Source organism: Staurois parvus, unplaced genomic scaffold (genome assembly GCF_062004578.1).
Source record: "Staurois parvus isolate SC_StPar_1 unplaced genomic scaffold, SC_StPar_1.0 ptg000547l, whole genome shotgun sequence".
Classification (NCBI taxonomy): Eukaryota; Metazoa; Chordata; class Amphibia; order Anura; family Ranidae; genus Staurois; species Staurois parvus.
The window spans coordinates 402,484-426,035 of NW_028318343.1; the positions used below are offsets into that span (position 1 = coordinate 402,484).

Sequence of the window (23,552 nt, forward strand, 5' to 3'; positions counted from 1 at the left end):
GCTGCTATTGGGTTAGAGGCTTAGTCCCCACAAGGAACGAGACTGCGATCTATCCTACTGCCCTTTTTCCTTTCTGCATTATTGCTTCTCGGCCTTTTGGCCATGATCAAGTTTAGTATCGACCAAGGCCCTTAGGGGTGACCCTGCTGTCCAGCTGCGTCGTTGAGAAGTTCTTCGATCTATCCAAGCCTTTTGGTCCTTGTGGGGTACCCTCTGCTCGGCCTGGTAGGATCGGCAATTAAATTTGGCTTCACCTACTTGCTGCTATTGGGTTAGAGGCTTAGTCCCCACAAGGAACGAGACTGCGATATATCCTACTGCCCTTTTTCCTTTCTGCATTATTGCTTCTCGGCCTTTTGGCCATGATAAAGTTTAGTATCGACCTAGGCCCTTAGGGGTGACCCTGCTGGTCAGCTGCGTCGTTGAGAAGTTCTTCGATCTATCCAAGCCTTTTGGTCCTTGTGGGGTACCCTCTGCTCGGCCTGGTAGGATCGTCAATTAAATTTGGCTTCACCTACTTGCTGCTATTGGGTTAGAGGCTTAGTCCCCACAAGGAACGAGACTGCGATCTATCCTACTGCTCTCTTTCCTTTCTGCATTATTGCTTCTCGGCCTTTTGGCCATGATAAAGTTTAGTATCGACCAAGGCCCTAAGGGGTGTCCCTGCTGTCCAGCTGCGTCGTTGAGAAGTTCTTCGATCTAACCAAGCCTTTTGGTCCTTGTGGGGTACCCTCTGCTCGGCCTGGTAGGATCGTCAATTAAATTTGGCTTCACCTACTTGCTGCTATTGGGTTAGAGGCTTAGTCCCCACAAGGAACGAGACTGCGATCTATCCTACTGCCCTTTTTCCTTTCTGCATTATTGCTTCTCGGCCTTTTGGCCATGATAAAGTTTAGTATCGACCTAGGCCCTTAGGGGTGGCCCTGCTGGTCAGCTGCGTCGTTGAGAAGTTCTTCGATCTATCCAAGCCTTTTGGTCCTTGTGGGGTACCCTCTGCTTGGCCTGGTAGGATCGTCAATTAAATTTGGCTTCACCTACTTGCTGCTATTGGGTTAGAGGCTTAGTCCCCACAAGGAACGAGACTGCGATCTATCCTACTGCTCTCTTTCCTTTCTGCATTATTGCTTCTCGGCCTTTTGGCCATGATAAAGTTTAGTATCGACCTAGGCCCTTAGGGGTGTCCCTGCTGTCCAGCTGCGTCGTTGAGAAGTTCTTCGATCTATCCAAGCCTTTTGGTCCTTGTGGGGTACCCTCTGCTCGGCCTGGTAGGATCGTCATTTAAATTTGGCTTCACCTACTTGCTGCTATTGGGTTAGAGGCTTAGTCCCCACAAGGAACGAGACTGCGATCTATCCTACTGCTCTCTTTCCTTTCTGCATTATTGCTTCTGGGCCTTTTGGCCATGATAAAGTTTAGTTTCGACCTAGGCCCTTAGGGGTGTCCCTGCTGGTCAGCTGCATCGTTGAGAAGTTCTTCGATCTATCCAAGCCTTTTGGTCCTTGTGGGGTACCCTCTGCTTGGCCTGGTAGGATCGTCAATTAAATTTGGCTTCACCTACTTGCTGCTATTGGGTTAGAGGCTTAGTCCCCACAAGGAACGAGACTGCGATCTATCCTACTGCTCTCTTTCCTTTCTGCATTATTGCTTCTCGGCCTTTTGGCCATGATAAAGTTTAGTATCGACCTAGGCCCTTAGGGGTGTCCCTGCTGTCCAGCTGCGTCGTTGAGAAGTTCTTCGATCTATCCAAGCCTTTTGGTCCTTGTGGGGTACCCTCTGCTCGGCCTGGTAGGATCGTCATTTAAATTTGGCTTCACCTACTTGCTGCTATTGGGTTAGAGGCTTAGTCCCCACAAGGAACGAGACTGCGATCTATCCTACTGCTCTCTTTCCTTTCTGCATTATTGCTTCTGGGCCTTTTGGCCATGATAAAGTTTAGTTTCGACCTAGGCCCTTAGGGGTGTCCCTGCTGTCCAGCTGCGTCGTTGAGAAGTTCTTCGATCTAACCAAGCCTTTTGGTCCTTGTGGGGTACCCTCTGCTCGGCCTGGTAGGATCGTCAATTAAATTTGGCTTCACCTACTTCCTGCTATTGGGTTAGAGGCTTAGTCCCCACAAGGAACGAGACTGCGATCTATCCTACTGCCCTTTTTCCTTTCTGCATTATTGCTTCTCGGCCTTTTGGCCATGATCAAGTTTAGTATCGACCAAGGCCCTTAGGGGTGACCCTGCTGTCCAGCTGCGTCGTTGAGAAGTTCTTCGATCTATCCAAGCCTTTTGGTCCTTGTGGGGTACCCTCTGCTCGGCCTGGTAGGATCGTCAATTAAATTTGGCTTCACCTACTTGCTGCTATTGGGTTAGAGGCTTAGTCCCCACAAGGAACGAGACTGCGATCTATCCTACTGCCCTTTTTCCTTTCTGCATTATTGCTTCTCGGCCTTTTGGCCATGATAAAGTTTAGTATCCACCTAGGCCCTTAGGGGTGGCCCTGCTGGTCAGCTGCGTCGTTGAGAAGTTCTTCGATCTATCCAAGCCTTTTGGTCCTTGTGGGGTACCCTCTGCTCGGCCTGGTAGGATCGTCAATTAAATTTGGCTTCACCTACTTGCTGCTATTGGGTTAGAGGCTTAGTCCCCACAAGGAACGAGACTGCGATCTACCCCACTGCCCTTTTTCCTTTCTGCATTATTGCTTCTCGGCCTTTTGGCCATGATAAAGTTTAGTATCGACCTAGGCCCTTAGGGGTGTCCCTGCTGTCCAGCTGCGTTGTTGAGAAGTTCTTCGATCTATCCAAGCCTTTTGGTCCTTGTGGGGTACCCTCTGCTCGGCCTGGTAGGATCGTCAATTAAATTTGGCTTCACCTACTTGCTGCTATTGGGTTAGAGGCTTAGTCCCCACAAGGAACGAGACTGCGATCTATCCTACTGCTCTCTTTCCTTTCTGCATTATTGCTTCTCGGCCTTTTGGCCATGATAAAGTTTAGTATCGACCTAGGCCCTTAGGGGTGTCCCTGCTGTCCAGCTGCGTTGTTGAGAAGTTCTTCGATCTATCCAAGCCTTTTGGTCCTCGTGGGTTACCCTCTGCTCGGCCTGGTAGGATCGTCAATTAAATTTGGCTTCACCTACTTGCTGCTATTGGGTTAGAGGCTTAGTCCCCACAAGGAACGAGACTGCGATCTATCCTACTGCCCTTTTTCCTTTCTGCATTATTGCTTCTCGGCCTTTTGGCCATGATCAAGTTTAGTATCGACCAAGGCCCTTAGGGGTGACCCTGCTGTCCAGCTGCGTCGTTGAGAAGTTCTTCGATCTATCCAAGCCTTTTGGTCCTTGTGGGGTACCCTCTGCTCGGCCTGGTAGGATCGTCAATTAAATTTGGCTTCACCTACTTGCTGCTATTGGGTTAGAGGCTTAGTCCCCACAAGGAACGAGACTGCGATATATCCTACTGCCCTTTTTCCTTTCTGCATTATTGCTTCTCGGCCTTTTGGCCATGATAAAGTTTAGTATCGACCTAGGCCCTTAGGGGTGACCCTGCTGGTCAGCTGCGTCGTTGAGAAGTTCTTCGATCTATCCAAGCCTTTTGGTCCTTGTGGGGTACCCTCTGCTCGGCCTGGTAGGATCGTCAATTAAATTTGGCTTCACCTACTTGCTGCTATTGGGTTAGAGGCTTAGTCCCCACAAGGAACGAGACTGCGATCTATCCTACTGCTCTCTTTCCTTTCTGCATTATTGCTTCTCGGCCTTTTGGCCATGATAAAGTTTAGTATCGACCAAGGCCCTAAGGGGTGTCCCTGCTGTCCAGCTGCGTCGTTGAGAAGTTCTTCGATCTAACCAAGCCTTTTGGTCCTTGTGGGGTACCCTCTGCTCGGCCTGGTAGGATCGTCAATTAAATTTGGCTTCACCTACTTGCTGCTATTGGGTTAGAGGCTTAGTCCCCACAAGGAACGAGACTGCGATCTATCCTACTGCTCTCTTTCCTTTCTGCATTATTGCTTCTCGGCCTTTTGGCCATGATAAAGTTTAGTATCGACCAAGGCCCTTAGGGGTGTCCCTGCTGTCCAGCTGCGTCGTTGAGAAGTTCTTCGATCTAACCAAGCCTTTTGGTCCTTGTGGGGTACCCTCTGCTCGGCCTGGTAGGATCGTCAATTAAATTTGGCTTCACCTACTTGCTGCTATTGGGTTAGAGGCTTAGTCCCCACAAGGAACGAGACTGCGATCTACCCCACTGCCCTCTTTCCTTTCTGCATTATTGCTTCTCGGCCTTTTGGCCATGATAAAGTTTAGTATCGACCTAGGCCCTTAGGGGTGTCCCTGCTGTCCAGCTGCGTCGTTGAGAAGTTCTTCGATCTATCCAAGCCTTTTGGTCCTTGTGGGGTACCCTCTGCTCGGCCTGGTAGGATCGTCAATTAAATTTGGCTTCACCTACTTGCTGCTATTGGGTTAGAGGCTTAGTCCCCACAAGGAACGAGACTGCGATCTATCCTACTGCCCTTTTTCCTTTCTGCATTATTGCTTCTCGGCCTTTTGGCCATGATCAAGTTTAGTATCGACCTAGGCCCTTAGGGGTGTCCCTGCTGTCCAGCTGCGTCGTTGAGAAGTTCTTCGATCTATCCAAGCATTTTGGTCCTTGTGGGGTACCCTCTGCACACCCTCTGCACATGGAGGATGTTCTTTGTGTCATCACTGGGGTCTTGCATGGAGGATATGAAGTGTTGCTGATGTCAGTGGCTGGAGGAGAGTTATAAAGCGAGGAGAGAGTGCCACCATTGATGACCCCAAGTTGGGTATTGACCCACGAAGAGTACTACCTGTGAGGATCGCGGGGTGATCCTGAAAGCGTGCTGGCCCCGTGGGGTCTTTGTAAGAAGGTGAGGGGGCATTTTGGCCATCTGAGGATTTGCACCTATGACCACGATCACAAGAGTATCACCTGCATGTGTTTGGTGACCATTTGGAGCATGATTTGATTTGTGTGTGGACTTTATTTATTGGAGTATTTATATGTGGGGGGTTTTTGATGCGCATCTGGGTTTTATTGTGGATTTTTTTCAGTGTGGTTGACAGTTCACATTTATAGTCATTTCATCCCTGGTTAGGGATGCACACACCTGTTTGCACTATTGTATGATTCCTCAGATGAGGATTAGAGGGGGATCTTAATAAATATTTATGTATCTTTTGGCATTTATATTTGGGCAATTGTTTACACGGGCTCATCCCTGTAGCATGTTTATAAATTGTTATTCACTGTTTGAGGGTATGCATGTATAGCGCTGCACTACTTTGCTATTTACTTTGCATCATCTTATACCTTGGCGTTGACGTATTTCAGTGTCAGCAGCTTAGTGGTAGGGATTACCCATATAAGTGCAGGAGGATCATCCATGACTATCCGCCCCTGCACTGCCACCGTCTGGCCGTTTATATACTACGGCCGGACGGGAAGGGGTTAATAAATCCTAGCGCCTCATTTAAAGAGTAACTCCACTTTTACCAGGAAAGACACCTGACATCTACAATTCCTACACAAGTCACATTGTTTTTCATTGTTATTAACCGACAATTTTCCTTCCTAATCTACAGAGGCACTCCAGAAAGTGTCATTTCCTGCTGTGTGACTGGAAGACCGATATTCCCACGTCTGCACTGACATCAGTCAGAAGATGGGCGTCCTCTTCAATCAACCATAACCTTTACAGGGTTGCAGACCCTGCCACTTTCTCCACAGGTACCCCACAGGAGCAGCTGGCAATCGATCATTGCAAAAGACGTTCCCGTGGATTTCGCTCAAGAACAAAGACGGCTATATTTCCACAATACCAAATGGTAAGAATCTTCGAACCTTTTACAACCATACCAATATACATCAATCACCCAGAGGGGAGTGTTGTCCTCTCAACAAAAGTGGAGTTACTCTTTAAAGCAATACAGGACTGAAGATCATTTCTGAATGATTGTCAGCTCTTGTGCCCAGATTTTACATTTCTGCATTATCACTTCTTCGTATTTTGATAAAATTTTGGTGCGACCGTAGCCCTTAGGGGTATCCCTGCTATCTATCCTTTCCTTTCTGCATTATTGCTTCTCGGCCTTTTGGCCATGATAAAGTTTACTATCGACCAAGGCCCTTAGGGGTGTCCCTGCTGGTCAGCTGCGTCGTTGAGAAGTTCTTCGATCTATCCAAACCTTTTGGTCCTTGTGGGGTACCCTCTGCTCGGCCTGGTAGGATCGTCAATTAAATTTGGCTTCACCTACTTGCTGCTATTGGGTTAGAGGCTTAGTCCCCACAAGGAACGAGACTGCGATCTATCCTACTGCTCTCTTTCCTTTCTGCATTATTGCTTCTCGGCCTTTTGGCCATGATAAAGTTTAGTATCGACCTAGGCCCTTAGGGGTGACCCTGCTGTCCAGCTGCGTCATTGAGAAGTTCTTCGATCTATCCAAGCCTTTTGGTCCTTGTGGGGTACCCTCTGCTCGGCCTGGTAGGATCGTCAATTAAATTTGGCTTCACCTACTTGCTGCTATTGGGTTAGAGGCTTAGTCCCCACAAGGAACGAGACTGCGATCTATCCTACTGCTCTCTTTCCTTTCTGCATTATTGCTTCTCGGCCTTTTGGCCATGATAAAGTTTAGTATCGACCTAGGCCCTTAGGGGTGTCCCTGCTGTCCAGCTGCGTCGTTGAGAAGTTCTTCGATCTAACCAAACCTTTTGGTCCTTGTGGGGTACCCTCTGCTCGGCCTGGTAGGATCGTCAATTAAATTTGGCTTCACCTACTTGCTGCTATTGGGTTAGAGGCTTAGTCCCCACAAGGAACGAGACTGCGATCTATCCTACTGCCCTTTTTCCTTTCTGCATTATTGCTTCTCGGCCTTTTGGCCATGATCAAGTTTAGTATCGACCTAGGCCCTTAGGGGTGTCCCTGCTGTCCAGCTGCGTCGTTGAGAAGTTCTTCGATCTATCCAAGCATTTTGGTCCTTGTGGGGTACCCTCTGCACACCCTCTGCACATGGAGGATGTTCTTTGTGTCATCACTGGGGTCTTGCATGGAGGATATGAAGTGTTGCTGATGTCAGTGGCTGGAGGAGAGTTATAAAGCGAGGAGAGAGTGCCACCATTGATGACCCCAAGTTGGGTATTGACCCACGAAGAGTACTACCTGTGAGGATCGCGGGGTGATCCTGAAAGCGTGCTGGCCCCGTGGGGTCTTTGTAAGAAGGTGAGGGGGCATTTTGGCCATCTGAGGATTTGCACCTATGACCACGATCACAAGAGTATCACCTGCATGTGTTTGGTGACCATTTGGAGCATGATTTGATTTGTGTGTGGACTTTATTTATTGGAGTATTTATATGTGGGGGGTTTTTGATGCGCATCTGGGTTTTATTGTGGATTTTTTTCAGTGTGGTTGACAGTTCACATTTATAGTCATTTCATCCCTGGTTAGGGATGCACACACCTGTTTGCACTATTGTATGATTCCTCAGATGAGGATTAGAGGGGGATCTTAATAAATATTTATGTATCTTTTGGCATTTATATTTGGGCAATTGTTTACACGGGCTCATCCCTGTAGCATGTTTATAAATTGTTATTCACTGTTTGAGGGTATGCATGTATAGCGCTGCACTACTTTGCTATTTACTTTGCATCATCTTATACCTTGGCGTTGACGTATTTCAGTGTCAGCAGCTTAGTGGTAGGGATTACCCATATAAGTGCAGGAGGATCATCCATGACTATCCGCCCCTGCACTGCCACCGTCTGGCCGTTTATATACTACGGCCGGACGGGAAGGGGTTAATAAATCCTAGCGCCTCATTTAAAGAGTAACTCCACTTTTACCAGGAAAGACACCTGACATCTACAATTCCTACACAAGTCACATTGTTTTTCATTGTTATTAACCGACAATTTTCCTTCCTAATCTACAGAGGCACTCCAGAAAGTGTCATTTCCTGCTGTGTGACTGGAAGACCGATATTCCCACGTCTGCACTGACATCAGTCAGAAGATGGGCGTCCTCTTCAATCAACCATAACCTTTACAGGGTTGCAGACCCTGCCACTTTCTCCACAGGTACCCCACAGGAGCAGCTGGCAATCGATCATTGCAAAAGACGTTCCCGTGGATTTCGCTCAAGAACAAAGACGGCTATATTTCCACAATACCAAATGGTAAGAATCTTCGAACCTTTTACAACCATACCAATATACATCAATCACCCAGAGGGGAGTGTTGTCCTCTCAACAAAAGTGGAGTTACTCTTTAAAGCAATACAGGACTGAAGATCATTTCTGAATGATTGTCAGCTCTTGTGCCCAGATTTTACATTTCTGCATTATCACTTCTTCGTATTTTGATAAAATTTTGGTGCGACCGTAGCCCTTAGGGGTATCCCTGCTATCTATCCTTTCCTTTCTGCATTATTGCTTCTCGGCCTTTTGGCCATGATAAAGTTTACTATCGACCAAGGCCCTTAGGGGTGTCCCTGCTGGTCAGCTGCGTCGTTGAGAAGTTCTTCGATCTATCCAAACCTTTTGGTCCTTGTGGGGTACCCTCTGCTCGGCCTGGTAGGATCGTCAATTAAATTTGGCTTCACCTACTTGCTGCTATTGGGTTAGAGGCTTAGTCCCCACAAGGAACGAGACTGCGATCTATCCTACTGCTCTCTTTCCTTTCTGCATTATTGCTTCTCGGCCTTTTGGCCATGATAAAGTTTAGTATCGACCTAGGCCCTTAGGGGTGACCCTGCTGTCCAGCTGCGTCATTGAGAAGTTCTTCGATCTATCCAAGCCTTTTGGTCCTTGTGGGGTACCCTCTGCTCGGCCTGGTAGGATCGTCAATTAAATTTGGCTTCACCTACTTGCTGCTATTGGGTTAGAGGCTTAGTCCCCACAAGGAACGAGACTGCGATCTATCCTACTGCTCTCTTTCCTTTCTGCATTATTGCTTCTCGGCCTTTTGGCCATGATAAAGTTTAGTATCGACCTAGGCCCTTAGGGGTGGCCCTGCTGTCCAGCTGCGTCGTTGAGAAGTTCTTCGATCTAACCAAACCTTTTGGTCCTTGTGGGGTACCCTCTGCTCGGCCTGGTAGGATCGTCAATTAAATTTGGCTTCACCTACTTGCTGCTATTGGGTTAGAGGCTTAGTCCCCACAAGGAACGAGACTGCGATCTATCCTACTGCCCTTTTTCCTTTCTGCATTATTGCTTCTCGGCCTTTTGGCCATGATCAAGTTTAGTATCGACCAAGGCCCTTAGGGGTGACCCTGCTGTCCAGCTGCGTCGTTGAGAAGTTCTTCGATCTATCCAAGCCTTTTGGTCCTTGTGGGGTACCCTCTGCTCGGCCTGGTAGGATCGTCAATTAAATTTGGCTTCACCTACTTGCTGCTATTGGGTTAGAGGCTTAGTCCCCACAAGGAACGAGACTGCGATCTATCCTACTGCCCTTTTTCCTTTCTGCATTATTGCTTCTCGGCCTTTTGGCCATGATAAAGTTTAGTATCGACCTAGGCCCTTAGAGGTGGCCCTGCTGGTCAGCTGCGTCGTTGAGAAGTTCTTCGATCTATCCAAGCCTTTTGGTCCTTGTGGGGTACCCTCTGCTCGGCCTGGTAGGATCGTCAATTAAATTTGGCTTCACCTACTTGCTGCTATTGGGTTAGAGGCTTAGTCCCCACAAGGAACGAGACTGCGATCTATCCTACTGCCCTTTTTCCTTTCTGCATTATTGCTTCTCGGCCTTTTGGCCATGATAAAGTTTAGTATCGACCTAGGCCCTTAGGGGTGGCCCTGCTGGTCAGCTGCGTCGTTGAGAAGTTCTTCGATCTATCCAAGCCTTTTGGTCCTTGTGGGGTACCCTCTGCTTGGCCTGGTAGGATCGTCAATTCAATTTGGCTTCACCTACTTGCTGCTATTGGGTTAGAGGCTTAGTCCCCACAAGGAACGAGACTGCGATCTATCCTACTGCTCTCTTTCCTTTCTGCATTATTGCTTCTCGGCCTTTTGGCCATGATAAAGTTTAGTATCGACCTAGGCCCTTAGGGGTGTCCCTGCTGTCCAGCTGCGTCGTTGAGAAGTTCTTCGATCTATCCAAGCCTTTTGGTCCTTGTGGGGTACCCTCTGCTCGGCCTGGTAGGATCGTCAATTAAATTTGGCTTCACCTACTTGCTGCTATTGGGTTAGAGGCTTAGTCCCCACAAGGAACGAGACTGCGATCTATCCTACTGCTCTCTTTCCTTTCTGCATTATTGCTTCTCGGCCTTTTGGCCATGATAAAGTTTAGTATCGACCAAGGCCCTTAGGGGTGTCCCTGCTGTCCAGCTGCGTCGTTGAGAAGTTCTTCGATCTAACCAAGCCTTTTGGTCCTTGTGGGGTACCCTCTGCTCGGCCTGGTAGGATCCTCAATTAAATTTGGCTTCACCTACTTGCTGCTATTGGGTTAGAGGCTTAGTCCCCACAAGGAACGAGACTGCGATCTATCCTACTGCCCTTTTTCCTTTCTGCATTATTGCTTCTCGGCCTTTTGGCCATGATCAAGTTTAGTATCGACCAAGGCCTTTAGGGGTGTCCCTGCTGTCCAGCTGCGTCGTTGAGAAGTTCTTCGATCTAACCAAGCCTTTTGGTCCTTGTGGGGTACCCTCTGCTCGGCCTGGTAGGATCGTCAATTAAATTTGGCTTCACCTACTTCCTGCTATTGGGTTAGAGGCTTAGTCCCCACAAGGAACGAGACTGCGATCTATCCTACTGCTCTCTTTCCTTTCTGCATTATTGCTTCTCGGCCTTTTGGCCATGATAAAGTTTAGTATCGACCTAGGCCCTTAGGGGTGTCCCTGCTGTCCAGCTGCGTCGTTGAGAAGTTCTTCGATCTAACCAAACCTTTTGGTCCTTGTGGGGTACCCTCTGCTCGGCCTGGTAGGATCGTCAATTAAATTTGGCTTCACCTACTTGCTGCTATTGGGTTAGAGGCTTAGTCCCCACAAGGAACGAGACTGCGATCTATCCTACTGCCCTTTTTCCTTTCTGCATTATTGCTTCTCGGCCTTTTGGCCATGATCAAGTTTAGTATCGACCAAGGCCCTTAGGGGTGACCCTGCTGTCCAGCTGCGTCGTTGAGAAGTTCTTCGATCTATCCAAGCCTTTTGGTCCTTGTGGGGTACCCTCTGCTCGGCCTGGTAGGATCGTCAATTAAATTTGGCTTCACCTACTTGCTGCTATTGGGTTAGAGGCTTAGTCCCCACAAGGAACGAGACTGCGATCTATCCTACTGCCCTTTTTCCTTTCTGCATTATTGCTTCTCGGCCTTTTGGCCATGATAAAGTTTAGTATCCACCTAGGCCCTTAGGGGTGGCCCTGCTGGTCAGCTGCGTCGTTGAGAAGTTCTTCGATCTATCCAAGCCTTTTGGTCCTTGTGGGGTACCCTCTGCTCGGCCTGGTAGGATCATCAATTAAATTTGGCTTCACCTACTTGCTGCTATTGGGTTAGAGGCTTAGTCCCCACAAAGAACGAGACTGCGATGTACCCCACTGCCCTTTTTCCTTTCTGCATTATTGCTTCTCGGCCTTTTGGCCATGATCAAGTTTAGTATCGACCTAGGCCCTTAGGGGTGGCCCTGCTGGTCAGCTGCGTCGTTGAGAAGTTCTTCGATCTATCCAAGCCTTTTGGTCCTTGTGGGGTACCCTCTGCTCGGCCTGGTAGGATCGTCAATTAAATTTGGCTTCACCTACTTGCTGCTATTGGGTTAGAGGCTTAGTCCCCACAAGGAACGAGACTGCGATCTATCCTACTGCCCTTTTTCCTTTCTGCATTATTGCTTCTCGGCCTTTTGGCCATGATCAAGTTTAGTATCGACCTAGGCCCTTAGGGGTGTCCCTGCTGTCCAGCTGCGTTGTTGAGAAGTTCTTCGATCTATCCAAGCCTTTTGGTCCTCGTGGGGTACCCTCTGCTCGGCCTGGTAGGATCGTCAATTAAATTTGGCTTCACCTACTTGCTGCTATTGGGTTAGAGGCTTAGTCCCCACAAGCAACGAGACTGCGATCTACCCCACTGCCCTTTTTCCTTTCTGCATTATTGCTTCTCGGCCTTTTGACCATGATAAAGTTTAGTATCGACCTAGGCCCTTAGGGGTGGCCCTGCTGGTCAGCTGCGTCGTTGAGAAGTTCTTCGATCTATCCAAGCCTTTTGGTCCTTGTGGGGTACCCTCTGCTCGGCCTGGTAGGATCGTCATTTAAATTTGGCTTCACCTATTTGCTGCTATTGGGTTAGAGGCTTAGTCCCCACAAGGAACGAGACTGCGATCTATCCTACTGCTCTCTTTCCTTTCTGCATTATTGCTTCTCGGCCTTTTGGCCATGATAAAGTTTAGTATCGACCAAGGCCCTTAGGGGTGTCCCTCCTGTCCAGCTGCGTCGTTGAGAAGTTCTTCGATCTAACCAAACCTTTTGGTCCTTGTGGGGTACCCTCTGCTCGGCCTGGTAGGATCGTCATTTAAATTTGGCTTCACCTACTTGCTGCTATTGGGTTAGAGGCTTAGTCCCCACAAGGAACGAGACTGCGATCTATCCTACTGCCCTTTTTCCTTTCTGCATTATTGCTTCTCGGCCTTTTGGCCATGATCAAGTTTAGTATCGACCAAGGCCCTTAGGGGTGACCCTGCTGTCCAGCTGCGTCGTTGAGAAGTTCTTCGATCTATCCAAGCCTTTTGGTCCTTGTGGGGTACCCTCTGCTCGGCCTGGTAGGATCGTCAATTAAATTTGGCTTCACCTACTTGCTGCTATTGGGTTAGAGGCTTAGTCCCCACAAGGAACGAGACTGCGATATATCCTACTGCCCTTTTTCCTTTCTGCATTATTGCTTCTCGGCCTTTTGGCCATGATAAAGTTTAGTATCGACCAAGGCCCTAAGGGGTGTCCCTGCTGTCCAGCTGCGTCGTTGAGAAGTTCTTCGATCTATCCAAGCCTTTTGGTCCTTGTGGGGTACCCTCTGCTCGGCCTGGTAGGATCGTCAATTAAATTTGGCTTCACCTACTTGCTGCTATTGGGTTAGAGGCTTAGTCCCCACAAGGAACGAGACTGCGATCTATCCTACTGCCCTTTTTCCTTTCTGCATTATTGCTTCTCGGCCTTTTGGCCATGATCAAGTTTAGTATCGACCTAGGCCCTTAGGGGTGTCCCTGCTGTCCAGCTGCGTCGTTGAGAAGTTCTTCGATCTATCCAAGCATTTTGGTCCTTGTGGGGTACCCTCTGCACACCCTCTGCACATGGAGGATGTTCTTTGTGTCATCACTGGGGTCCTGCATGGAGGATATGAAGTGTTGCTGATGTCAGTGGCTGGAGGAGAGTTATAAAGCGAGGAGAGAGTGCCACCATTGATGACCCCAAGTTGGGTATTGACCCACGAAGAGTACTACCTGTGAGGATCGCGGGGTGATCCTGAAAGCGTGCTGGCCCCGTGGGGTCTTTGTAAGAAGGTGAGGGGGCATTTTGGCCATCTGAGGATTTGCACCTATGACCACGATCACAAGAGTATCACCTGCATGTGTTTGGTGACCATTTGGAGCATGATTTGATTTGTGTGTGGACTTTATTTATTGGAGTATTTATATGTGGGGGGTTTTTGATGCGCATCTGGGTTTTATTATGGATTTTTTTCAGTGTGGTTGACAGTTCACATTTATAGTCATTTCATCCCTGGTTAGGGATGCACACACCTGTTTGCACTATTGTATGATTCCTCAGATGAGGATTAGAGGGGGATCTTAATAAATATTTATGTATCTTTTGGCATTTATGTTTGGGCAATTGTTTACACGGGCTCATCCCTGTAGCATGTTTATAAATTGTTATTCACTGTTTGAGGGTATGTGTGTATAGCGCTGCACTACTTAGCTATTTACTTTGCATCATCTTATACCTTGGCGTTGAGGTATTTCAGTGTCAGCAGCTTAGAGGTAGGGATTACCCATATAAGTGCAGGAGGATCATCCATGACTATCCGCCCCTGCACTGCCACCGTCTGGCCGTTTATATACTACGGCCGGAAGGGAAGGGGTTAATAAATCCTAGCGCCTCATTTAAAGAGTAACTCCACTTTTACCAGGAAAGACACTTGACATCTACAATTCCTACACAAGTCACATTGTTTTTCATTGTTATTAACCGACAACTTTCCTTCCTAATCTACAGAGGCTCTCCAGAAAGTGTCATTTCCTGCTGTGTGACTGGAAGACCGATATTTCCACGTCTGCACTGACATCAGTCAGAATATGGGCGTCCTCTTCAATCAAACATAACCTTTACAGGGTTGCAGACCCTGCCACTTTCTCCACAGGTACCCCGCAGGAGCAGCTGGCAATCGATCATTGCAAAAGACGTTCCCGTGGATTTCGCTCAAGAACACTGTGCTGCCTTGTATTACACAAGGTATTCTTTAGCATTCAGCAGTGTCTGTCCCCTTAAGGCCTGAGACTTCCTGTTTGCTAACTTGGGAGGAAGTGACCTCATCTCTTCAGACTGAAGAAATTCTACAATGCAAGTACATGTGGGATGCTGTTCCCTCTTCATATATGGGCTTGATTAGACCCCCAAAGTCTGTAAGTACCCTTCCTATGTACTGTGGAATGTTATGCACATAGCTAGGAAGTTAGATATGTACTTATGTTTGTTTATTCTGTTTGTATTTCAGTTTTACCGCATTTGTTCACATTCGCGCATTTATTCACGCGCATTCTCATTATGTCACATGTTATCAGTAAAAGATCATCGGTTATCAATCATCGACTCTTTACTGTGTGGACATCAAAGGTTATACTGCCTGTAATCCTCTGTAACCCTTTCATAACTGCAGAGAAGGCAGGACAGTAAAAAGACTTACACAGTTACTTCAGAGCACATTGTGTGAAAAATCTACAGCAAGCCCCACAACACAGAGGATACTCTTAACTGTTAATACAGCAGCACGTGTGTGTGAAATCCCCACAGCACAGCCAGTCTAGGCATAGCAAAGTGAAACTAACTCAGCTTCGTGTACACGCTGTGTACTCCACTCAAGCACAATGCAGCACACAGACACAGAGAAAGATATGAAGGATATCACTAAATTAACCCTTCCTAAAATCTCGTGCAAACAGGAAGAAAATATGCACAGTACACTGGAAACTAGGTCACAATGCAGCACGCCGAGAACTTATAACAAATCGGATCTGTCGTCATCCAAAGCAGAAACCGCCAGATCTAAGCGTTCAAGTTCCAGGCATTCAAACGTCACAGACCTATCATCAGTCAGTGCTGGGGCAGCCAGGAGTAAGCATACAAGTTCCAGACATTCTAGCGTCACAAACTTGTCTTCAGTCAGCGCTATCGCCGCCAGGGCACAAGCCAAGGCCGAGGCCGCATGCGCCATGGCCTCCTATGCCATACAGGAAGCAGAGCTTATGAAAGAGCAAGGCTACCTAGATGAAGAGCAGCAGAAGAGTCAGGCTGAATTAAAAAAGAGACAAGCCGAAGGGGAAGCTGAAATGAAAAGGAGAGAAGCAGAAACGCTTAGGAGAAAAGCAGAAACGCTTAGGAGAAAGGCAGAAGTGCAAGCCTCTTTACACATACTTCAGCAACAGAAAATAGCTGCAGCAGCCATAGCTGAAGCCGAAGTTCTCGCGAGAGCTGCAGATATTCAGTTTGTAGAGAGCGATGTACTGGAAACCCTGATAACACCTCTCAGTACATTCCAACGCACCCGTGAGTATGTGCAATCACAAGCAATCCTATACCCTGATAAACAGCCTAGTGACGCACCGAAACCATCAAGGACCCAGTTGGGAGCAGACAGCTTTGATGTTACGCATCACTACAAGACTGAACCTGAACCGCCACGTGATAATTCAACCAATCACGGGCTCAGATACCAAACCGCCAACACGCTAAAAAACCAAGTAGATGGCGATATAACCTCTCCTTGTGCAAAACCAGATCTAGACTACAATAGAGGAGAGCAACCATCTGACCAAAATAGACTTAGTCAAATACCTCAACGAACCCATCAGTCACTATCAGCCAGTAGTCCCGCGTTTGTACCCAGAACAAACGCACCTGACACAGCAAGGGTTACAGACGTGTCGAAATACCTGATGCGCCGTGAGATGGTGAGCACTGGTCTCTTGAAGTTCGACGATCGTCCTGAAAACTACTGGGCCTGGAGGTCATCCTTCCTAAGCAGCACCCAAAACTTAGAGCTGACAGACAGAGAGAAGCTCGACCTACTCGCCAAATACCTAGGACCAGAATCCTCAGAGCAGGCCAAAAGAATCAGGTCAGTGCATGTCCATGATGCAACAGCAGGACTTGCGATGGTCTGGCAGAGAATGGAAGACTGCTATGGGTCACCTGAAGTAATAGAAGAAGCACTTTTAAAGAAAATTGAAACTTGCCCGAAAATGACAAACAAAGACAATCAGAAGCTGAGAGAGCTCGGAGACCTACTCCTAGAGATAGAAGCAGCAAAGACTAGTGGAACTCTGCCAGGTCTCTTATACTTAGACACAGCACGTGGAGTAGAGCCCATAATCGAGAAGCTCCCTTTCAACCTGCAAGAAAGGTGGGTCTCTCAAGCATCCAGATACAAGAAAGACTATCGAGTTGCATTTCCACCATTTGTCTTCCTCGCTGAATTCGTTGTAGACCAAGCTAAGACACGCAATGACCCAAGCTTCGCCTTCCTGAACAAGAGAGTTGCAAGCTCCCCAAGGACAGAGAAGCAGCCGCCAGTACACTACAAAGAACGCAGAGCAACAGTGTCTGTGCGGAAGACAGAAGTTCCGCCTGAGGCTGCAGCCAATCAGGAAGACAACACAAGCAAGGAAGTTGAGGATCCAGACAAACAGTGCCCAATACACAACAAGCCTCATCCACTAAGAAAATGTCGCAGTTTCAGAAGTAAGACATTAGAGGAGCGCAAGGCTTACCTTAAAGACAATCACATTTGTTTCAGATGCTGCGCCTCAATGCAACATCTTGCAAAAGACTGTAAGAGAGAAATACGGTGCACAGAATGCAACAATGACAGACATCTGTCAGCACTGCACCCAGGACCACCACCATGGAGATCAGAAGTTCCAGCAACTCAAGAAGATCATGGTGGGGAGCAAAAAGAAAGTGCAACACCAGCGATAACTTCAAAGTGCACTGAGATCTGTACAGAACCAGGACTCTCTAGATCATGCTCCAAGATATGCTTAGTCAAAGTGTATCCCAACGGTCTCAGAGAAAAGGCAGTGAAGATGTATACAGTCCTAGACGAACAAAGCAACAGGTCTCTAGCAAAGACAGAGTTCTTTGACCTCTTCGGGGACAAAGGAAGTTCAACTCCATACACCTTGAAGACATGTTCTGGAGTTATAGAGACATCAGGGAGAAGAGCAAACAACTACACCATCGAGTCATTAGATGGAAAGACGCAGCTGACTCTTCCTACCCTCATAGAATGTGACATGATACCAGATGACAGGTCAGAGATTCCCACACCTGAAGTGGCACGTCACTACCCTCATCTCATGCGAATAGCAGACAAGATCCCAGCACTCAACCCAGATGCTGCAATCGTCCTTCTACTAGGAAGAGACATACTGAGAGTGCACAAGGTCAGAGAACAATACAATGGGCCGCACAATGCACCATTTGCTCAACGTCTTGATCTTGGATGGGTTATCGTTGGAAATGTATGTCTTGACGGACTTCACAAACCCGCAAAGGTGAATGTCTACAGAACAAATCTGCTGCAGAACGGTCGCACGTCATGTCTTTGCCCATGTAACAACAGCATGCAGATTAAAGAGAAACTATCTAACCCAACACATCCCCAGAACATCCAGAGGTTCCTGGAAGATACAGCCTCAGCTGAAGATTCAGATCAGCTAGGCCACAAAGTGTTTGAGAGAACTCAAGATGATGACAAACTAGCACCATCTGTTGAAGATAACCTCTTCCTTGAGATCATGGACAGAGAAGTCTTCAAAGACAAAGCAGGCAGTTGGGTAGCCCCACTACCATTCCGTACACCACGGCATCGTCTTCCCAACAACAGAGTGCAAGCAGAGAAACGCCTTGCGCTATTGCAGCGCACTCTTGAAAGAAAGCCAGACATGAAAGAACACTTCCAAGAATTCATGCGGAAAATCTTTGACAAAGATCAAGCTGAAAAAGCACCAGCACTGCATGAAACACAAGAACGCTGGTACTTGCCAATATTCGGAGTGTACCATCCTCAAAAACCAGGTCAGATACGTGTAGTATTTGATTCCAGTGCAAAGCATGAAGGTATTTCCCTTAATGATGTACTTCTCAGCGGACCAGACCTGAACAACACACTTCTTGGAGTCCTTATCAGATTCCGAAGAGAACTTGTTGCAGTAACAGCAGATGTACAGCAGATGTTCTACTGCTTCCTTGTCCGTGAAGACCACAGAGACTACCTGAGGTTCCTATGGTATGAAGACAACGACCTCAACAAAGGTATTATAGAGTATAGGATGAAAGTACATGTGTTTGGGAACAGTCCCTCACCAGCTGTCGCTATCTATAACTTAAGACGAGCAGCGCAGCAAGGTGACAGACACAACCCTGAAGCCAAACAATTTGTTATGAAAAACTTTTATGTAGACGATGGACTTGCTTCTTTCTCCAGTAGTGGAGAAGCCATTAACATTTTAAAAAACACTAGAGACTTGCTAGCAGAATCTAACATAAGACTGCACAAAGTGGCTTCCAACAACAGCAAAGTCATGGAAGCATTCCCAGCAGAAGACCGTGCAAAAGACCTCAAAGACCTAGATCTAGGTACAGATTCACCACTCCTTCAAAGAAGCTTAGGGCTTAGTTGGGACTTGAAAACTGACAGCTTCACCTTCCGAGTATCCAGGGAAGAGAAGCCTTTCACAAAGCGAGGTGTCTTGTCTACGGTCAACAGTCTTTACGATCCCTTGGGGTTCGTAGCACCCATCACCATGCAAGGCAAAGCTCTTTTGAGAGAGATTACAACTGAGCTAGAACAAAGTGATTGGGACACACCTCTACCTGAAAAGAAAGAAATGCAGTGGAAGTTGTGGAAAGACTCTTTGCTGGAGCTTGAGCGATTTAGCATCCAAAGACCATACGTCTCTGTTTCTTTGTCTGTTACAAAACGAAGAGAGATACACGTGTTTTCAGATGCATCCACCGTGGCTATAGCAGCTGTAGCCTACCTTAGAGTCATAGACATTCAGGGACAAAGCCATGCAGGATTCATCCTGGGAAAGTCCAAACTGGCTCCAAGACCTGCTCACACGGTTCCACGCTTAGAACTTTGTGCTGCTGTCCTAGCTGTGGAGATAGCAGACTTACTCATTGCAGAACTGGACATCGAGATCCATGCAGTGAACTTCTACACAGACAGCAAGATTGTTTTAGGTTATATCCACAACGCTTCAAGAAGATTCTACACATACGTGTCAAACAGAGTAACACGTATCAGAAAGTGTACAAGTCCAGAACAGTGGCATCACATCAGTACAGACAAGAACCCTGCTGATCATGGGACTAGACTGGTACCAGCTGCTGTCCTCAAACAGACTAACTGGTTCACAGGTCCATCCTTCTTGACTGGACCAGAAACTGAAGAGACTGATCAGAAAGGAACTTTTCAGCTTGTAGAACCAGACCAAGACAAAGAGGTAAGACCTCTAGTTGCAGTTTACAAGACTCTAACCACCAGAGAAGGTCTTGGCTCATGTAGGTTCGAAAGGTTTTCCAGCTGGAAGTCACTCATCCGTGCCATAGGGAAACTCATCTGCTTGGCCAGATCCTTCAGCAAAACAGCCAGTGTTGACCAGGGTAACAATGACTATCTTGAGCAAGCCAATGTCACCATTATCAGATGTGTTCAGCAGGAAGCCTTTAAGGAAGAAATTCAATGTCTTCTCAAGAAAGAAGAACTTTCTAAACACAGCCCACTCAAAAAGTTGAACCCTGTCCTTGATGAAGATGGAGTGATGAGACTTGGAGGTCGTCTACCCGCAGCTGATACGACTATTTTAGAAAAGCATCCCATTGTCATACCCAAGAATCATCACGTTGCCGTTCTTCTGACAAGACATCACCACGAGCAAGTTGCACATCAAGGTCGCCACCTCACTGAAGGAGCAGTCCGCTCAGCTGGATTGTGGATCCTAGGAGGTAAAAGACTAGTCTCCAGCGTGATTAACAAATGTGTAACTTGCAAGAAAATCAGAGGAAAACTTGAAGTCCAGAAGATGTCAGACTTACCTCCAGACAGGCTGGCTTCAGATCCTCCATTCACAAATGTAGGCCTAGACGTTTTTGGTCCTTGGAACATTTCTTCTCGCAAGACCAGAGGAGGCAGTGCAGAGAGCAAACGCTGGGCTGTTCTTTTCTCGTGTATGAGTACCAGAGCAGTTCACATTGAGGTAATTGAGTCTCTATCTACCTCAAGCTTCATCAATGCCTTGAGAAGATTTTTCTCCATTCGAGGACCAGCAAAACAGATTCGTTCTGATTGTGGCACAAACTTTATTGGAGCCTGCAAAGAATTGAAGATCATTGCAACAGACTCAGAGACAAGTAACTATCTTCAAAACCAAAGATGCACTTGGATCTTCAATCCTCCTCATGCCTCACATATGGGAGGAGCTTGGGAGAGGATGATTGGAGTAGCTCGTCGCATTCTAGATGCAATGCTTCTAAAGATTGGATCTACTCGTCTCACACACGAAGTCCTAACCACGCTGATGGCTGAAGTCATGGCTATCATGAACGCCAGACCTTTGGTCCCAGTGTCTACTGACCCAGAGATGCCAACCGTCTTGACACCAGCAATGTTGCTGACCCAGAAGATGGAGATGGTGACAGCTCCCAACGGGGACTTTGATCTTAAAGACTTGTACACCAAACAATGGAAACAAGTTCAAAGCCTTGCCGATATCTTCTGGAAGAGATGGAGACAGGAGTACCTGATGACCCTCCAACCACGCAACAAATGGCAAGCCGACAAGCCCAACTTACAAGTTGGAGATGTTGTTCTACTAAAAGACTCTCAGGCCCACAGGAACGAGTGGCCAATTGGACTCATTGTGGGGACTGATGCTAGTAGTGATAGCAGAGTCAGGAAAGTAGAGGTCAGAGTAGTAAAACAGGGCACCCCTAAGGTGTACCTTAGACCCATCACGGAAGTCGTTTTACTCCTTCCAGGAGTTTAATAGTGGCATATCATTATTATGCCAGGTGGGGAGTGTGCTGCCTTGTATTACACAAGGTATTCTTTAGCATTCAGCAGTGTCTGTCCCCTTAAGGCCTGAGACTTCCTGTTTGCTAACTTGGGAGGAAGTGACCTCATCTCTTCAGACTGAAGAAATTCTACAATGCAAGTACATGTGGGATGCTGTTCCCTCTTCATATATGGGCTTGATTAGACCCCCAAAGTCTGTAAGTACCCTTCCTATGTACTGTGGAATGTTATGCACATAGCTAGGAAGTTAGATATGTACTTATGTTTGTTTATTCTGTTTGTATTTCAGTTTTACCGCATTTGTTCACATTCGCGCATTTATTCACGCGCATTCTCATTATGTCACATGTTATCAGTAAAAGATCATCGGTTATCAATCATCGACTCTTTACTGTGTGGACATCAAAGGTTATACTGCCTGTAATCCTCTGTAACCCTTTCATAACTGCAGAGAAGGCAGGACAAACACAGACGGCTATATTTCCACAATACCAAATGGTAAGAATCTCTGAACCTTTTACAACCGTACCAATATACATCAATCACCCAGAGGGGAGTGTTGTCCTCTCAACAAAAGTGGAGTTACTCTTTAAAGCAATACAGGACTGAAGATCATTTCTGAATGATTGTCAGCTCTTGTGCCCAGATTTTACATTCCTGCATTATCACTTCTTCGTATTTTGATAAAATGTTGGTGCGACCGTAGCCCTTAGGGGTATCCCTGCTATCTATCCTTTCCTTTCTGCATTATTGCTTCTCGGCCTTTTGGCCATAATAAAATTTAGTATCGACCTAGGCCCTTAGGGGTGTCCCTGCTGTTCATCTGCGTCGTTGAGAACTTCTTAGATCTATCCAAGCCTTTTGGTCCTTGTGGGGTACCCTCTGCTCGGCCTGGTAGGATCGTCAATTAAATTTGGCTTCACCTACTTGCTGCTATTGGGTTAGAGGCTTAGTCCCCACAAGGAACGAGACTGCGATCTATCCTACTGCTCTCTTTCCTTTCTGCATTATTGCTTCTCGGCCTTTTGGCCATGATAAAGTTTAGTATCGACCTAGGCCCTTAGGGGTGTCCCTGCTGTCCAGCTGCGTCGTTGAGAAGTTCTTCGATCTATCCAAGCCTTTTGGTCCTTGTGGGGTACCCTCTGCTCAGCCTGGTAGGATCGTCAATTAAATTTGGCTTCACCTACTTGCTGCTATTGGGTTAGAGGCTTAGTCCCCACAAGGAACGAGACTGCGATCTATCCTACTGCTCTCTTTCCTTTCTGCATTATTGCTTCTCGGCCTTTTGGCCATGATAAAGTTTAGTATCGACCTAGGCCCTTAGGGGTGTCCCTGCTGTCCAGCTGCGTCGTTGAGATGTTCTTCGATCTAACCAAACCTTTTGGTCCTTGTGGGGTACCCTCTGCTCGGCCTGGTAGGATCGTCAATTAAATTTGGCTTCACCTACTTGCTGCTATTGGGTTAGAGGCTTAGTCCCCACAAGGAACGAGACTGCGATCTATCCTACTGCCCTTTTTCCTTTCTGCATTATTGCTTCTCGGCCTCTTGGCCATGATCAAGTTTAGTATCGACCAAGGCCCTTAGGGGTGACCCTGCTGTCCAGCTGCGTCGTTGAGAAGTTCTTCGATCTATCCAAGCCTTTTGGTCCTTGTGGGGTACCCTCTGCTCGGCCTGGTAGGATCGTCAATTAAATTTGGCTTCACCTACTTGCTGCTATTGGGTTAGAGGCTTAGTCCCCACAAGGAACGAGACTGCGATCTACCCCACTGCCCTTTTTCCTTTCTGCATTATTGCTTCTCGGCCTTTTGGCCATGATAAAGTTTAGTATCCACCTAGGCCCTTAGGGGTGTCCCTGCTGTCCAGCTGCGTCGTTGAGAAGTTCTTCGATCTATCCAAGCCTTTTGGTCCTTGTGGGGTACCCTCTGCTCGGCCTGGTAGGATCGTCAATTAAATTTGGCTTCACCTACTTGCTGCTATTGGGTTAGAGGCTTAGTCCCCACAAGCAACGAGACTGCGATCTACCCCACTGCCCTTTTTCCTTTCTGCATTATTGCTTCTCGGCCTTTTGGCCATGATAAAGTTTAGTATCGACCTAGGCCCTTAGGGGTGGCCCTGCTGGTCAGCTGCGTCGTTGAGAAGTTCTTCGATCTATCCAAGCCTTTTGGTCCTTGTGGGGTACCCTCTGCTCGGCCTGGTAGGATCGTCAATTAAATTTGACTTCACCTACTTGCTGCTATTGGGTTAGAGGCTTAGTCCCCACAAGGAACGAGACTGCGATCTATCCTACTGCTCTCT

The 23,552-nt window shown here is 47.4% G+C and overlaps 1 protein-coding gene across 2 annotated transcripts; it reads left to right on the plus strand.

The window, feature by feature from the left end:
* The first annotated feature begins 14,366 nt into the window (after positions 1-14,366).
* Positions 14,367-21,634, plus strand: LOC149451201 (uncharacterized). 2 transcript variants are annotated; one of them, XM_089690923.1, is made up of 2 exons: positions 14,367-14,580; positions 14,673-21,634. In XM_089690923.1, the coding sequence occupies exon 2, from the start codon at positions 15,043-15,045 to the stop codon at positions 21,226-21,228; it is 6,186 nt and encodes a 2,061-aa protein (XP_089547049.1). In that variant the 5' UTR covers positions 14,367-14,580; positions 14,673-15,042; the 3' UTR covers positions 21,229-21,634. The 2 variants fall into 2 exon arrangements, 1 of the variants encoding a protein (XP_089547049.1); XR_016315134.1 differs by having other exon boundaries at positions 14,369-21,454; positions 21,547-21,634.
* The last annotated feature ends 1,918 nt before the right edge of the window (positions 21,635-23,552 follow it).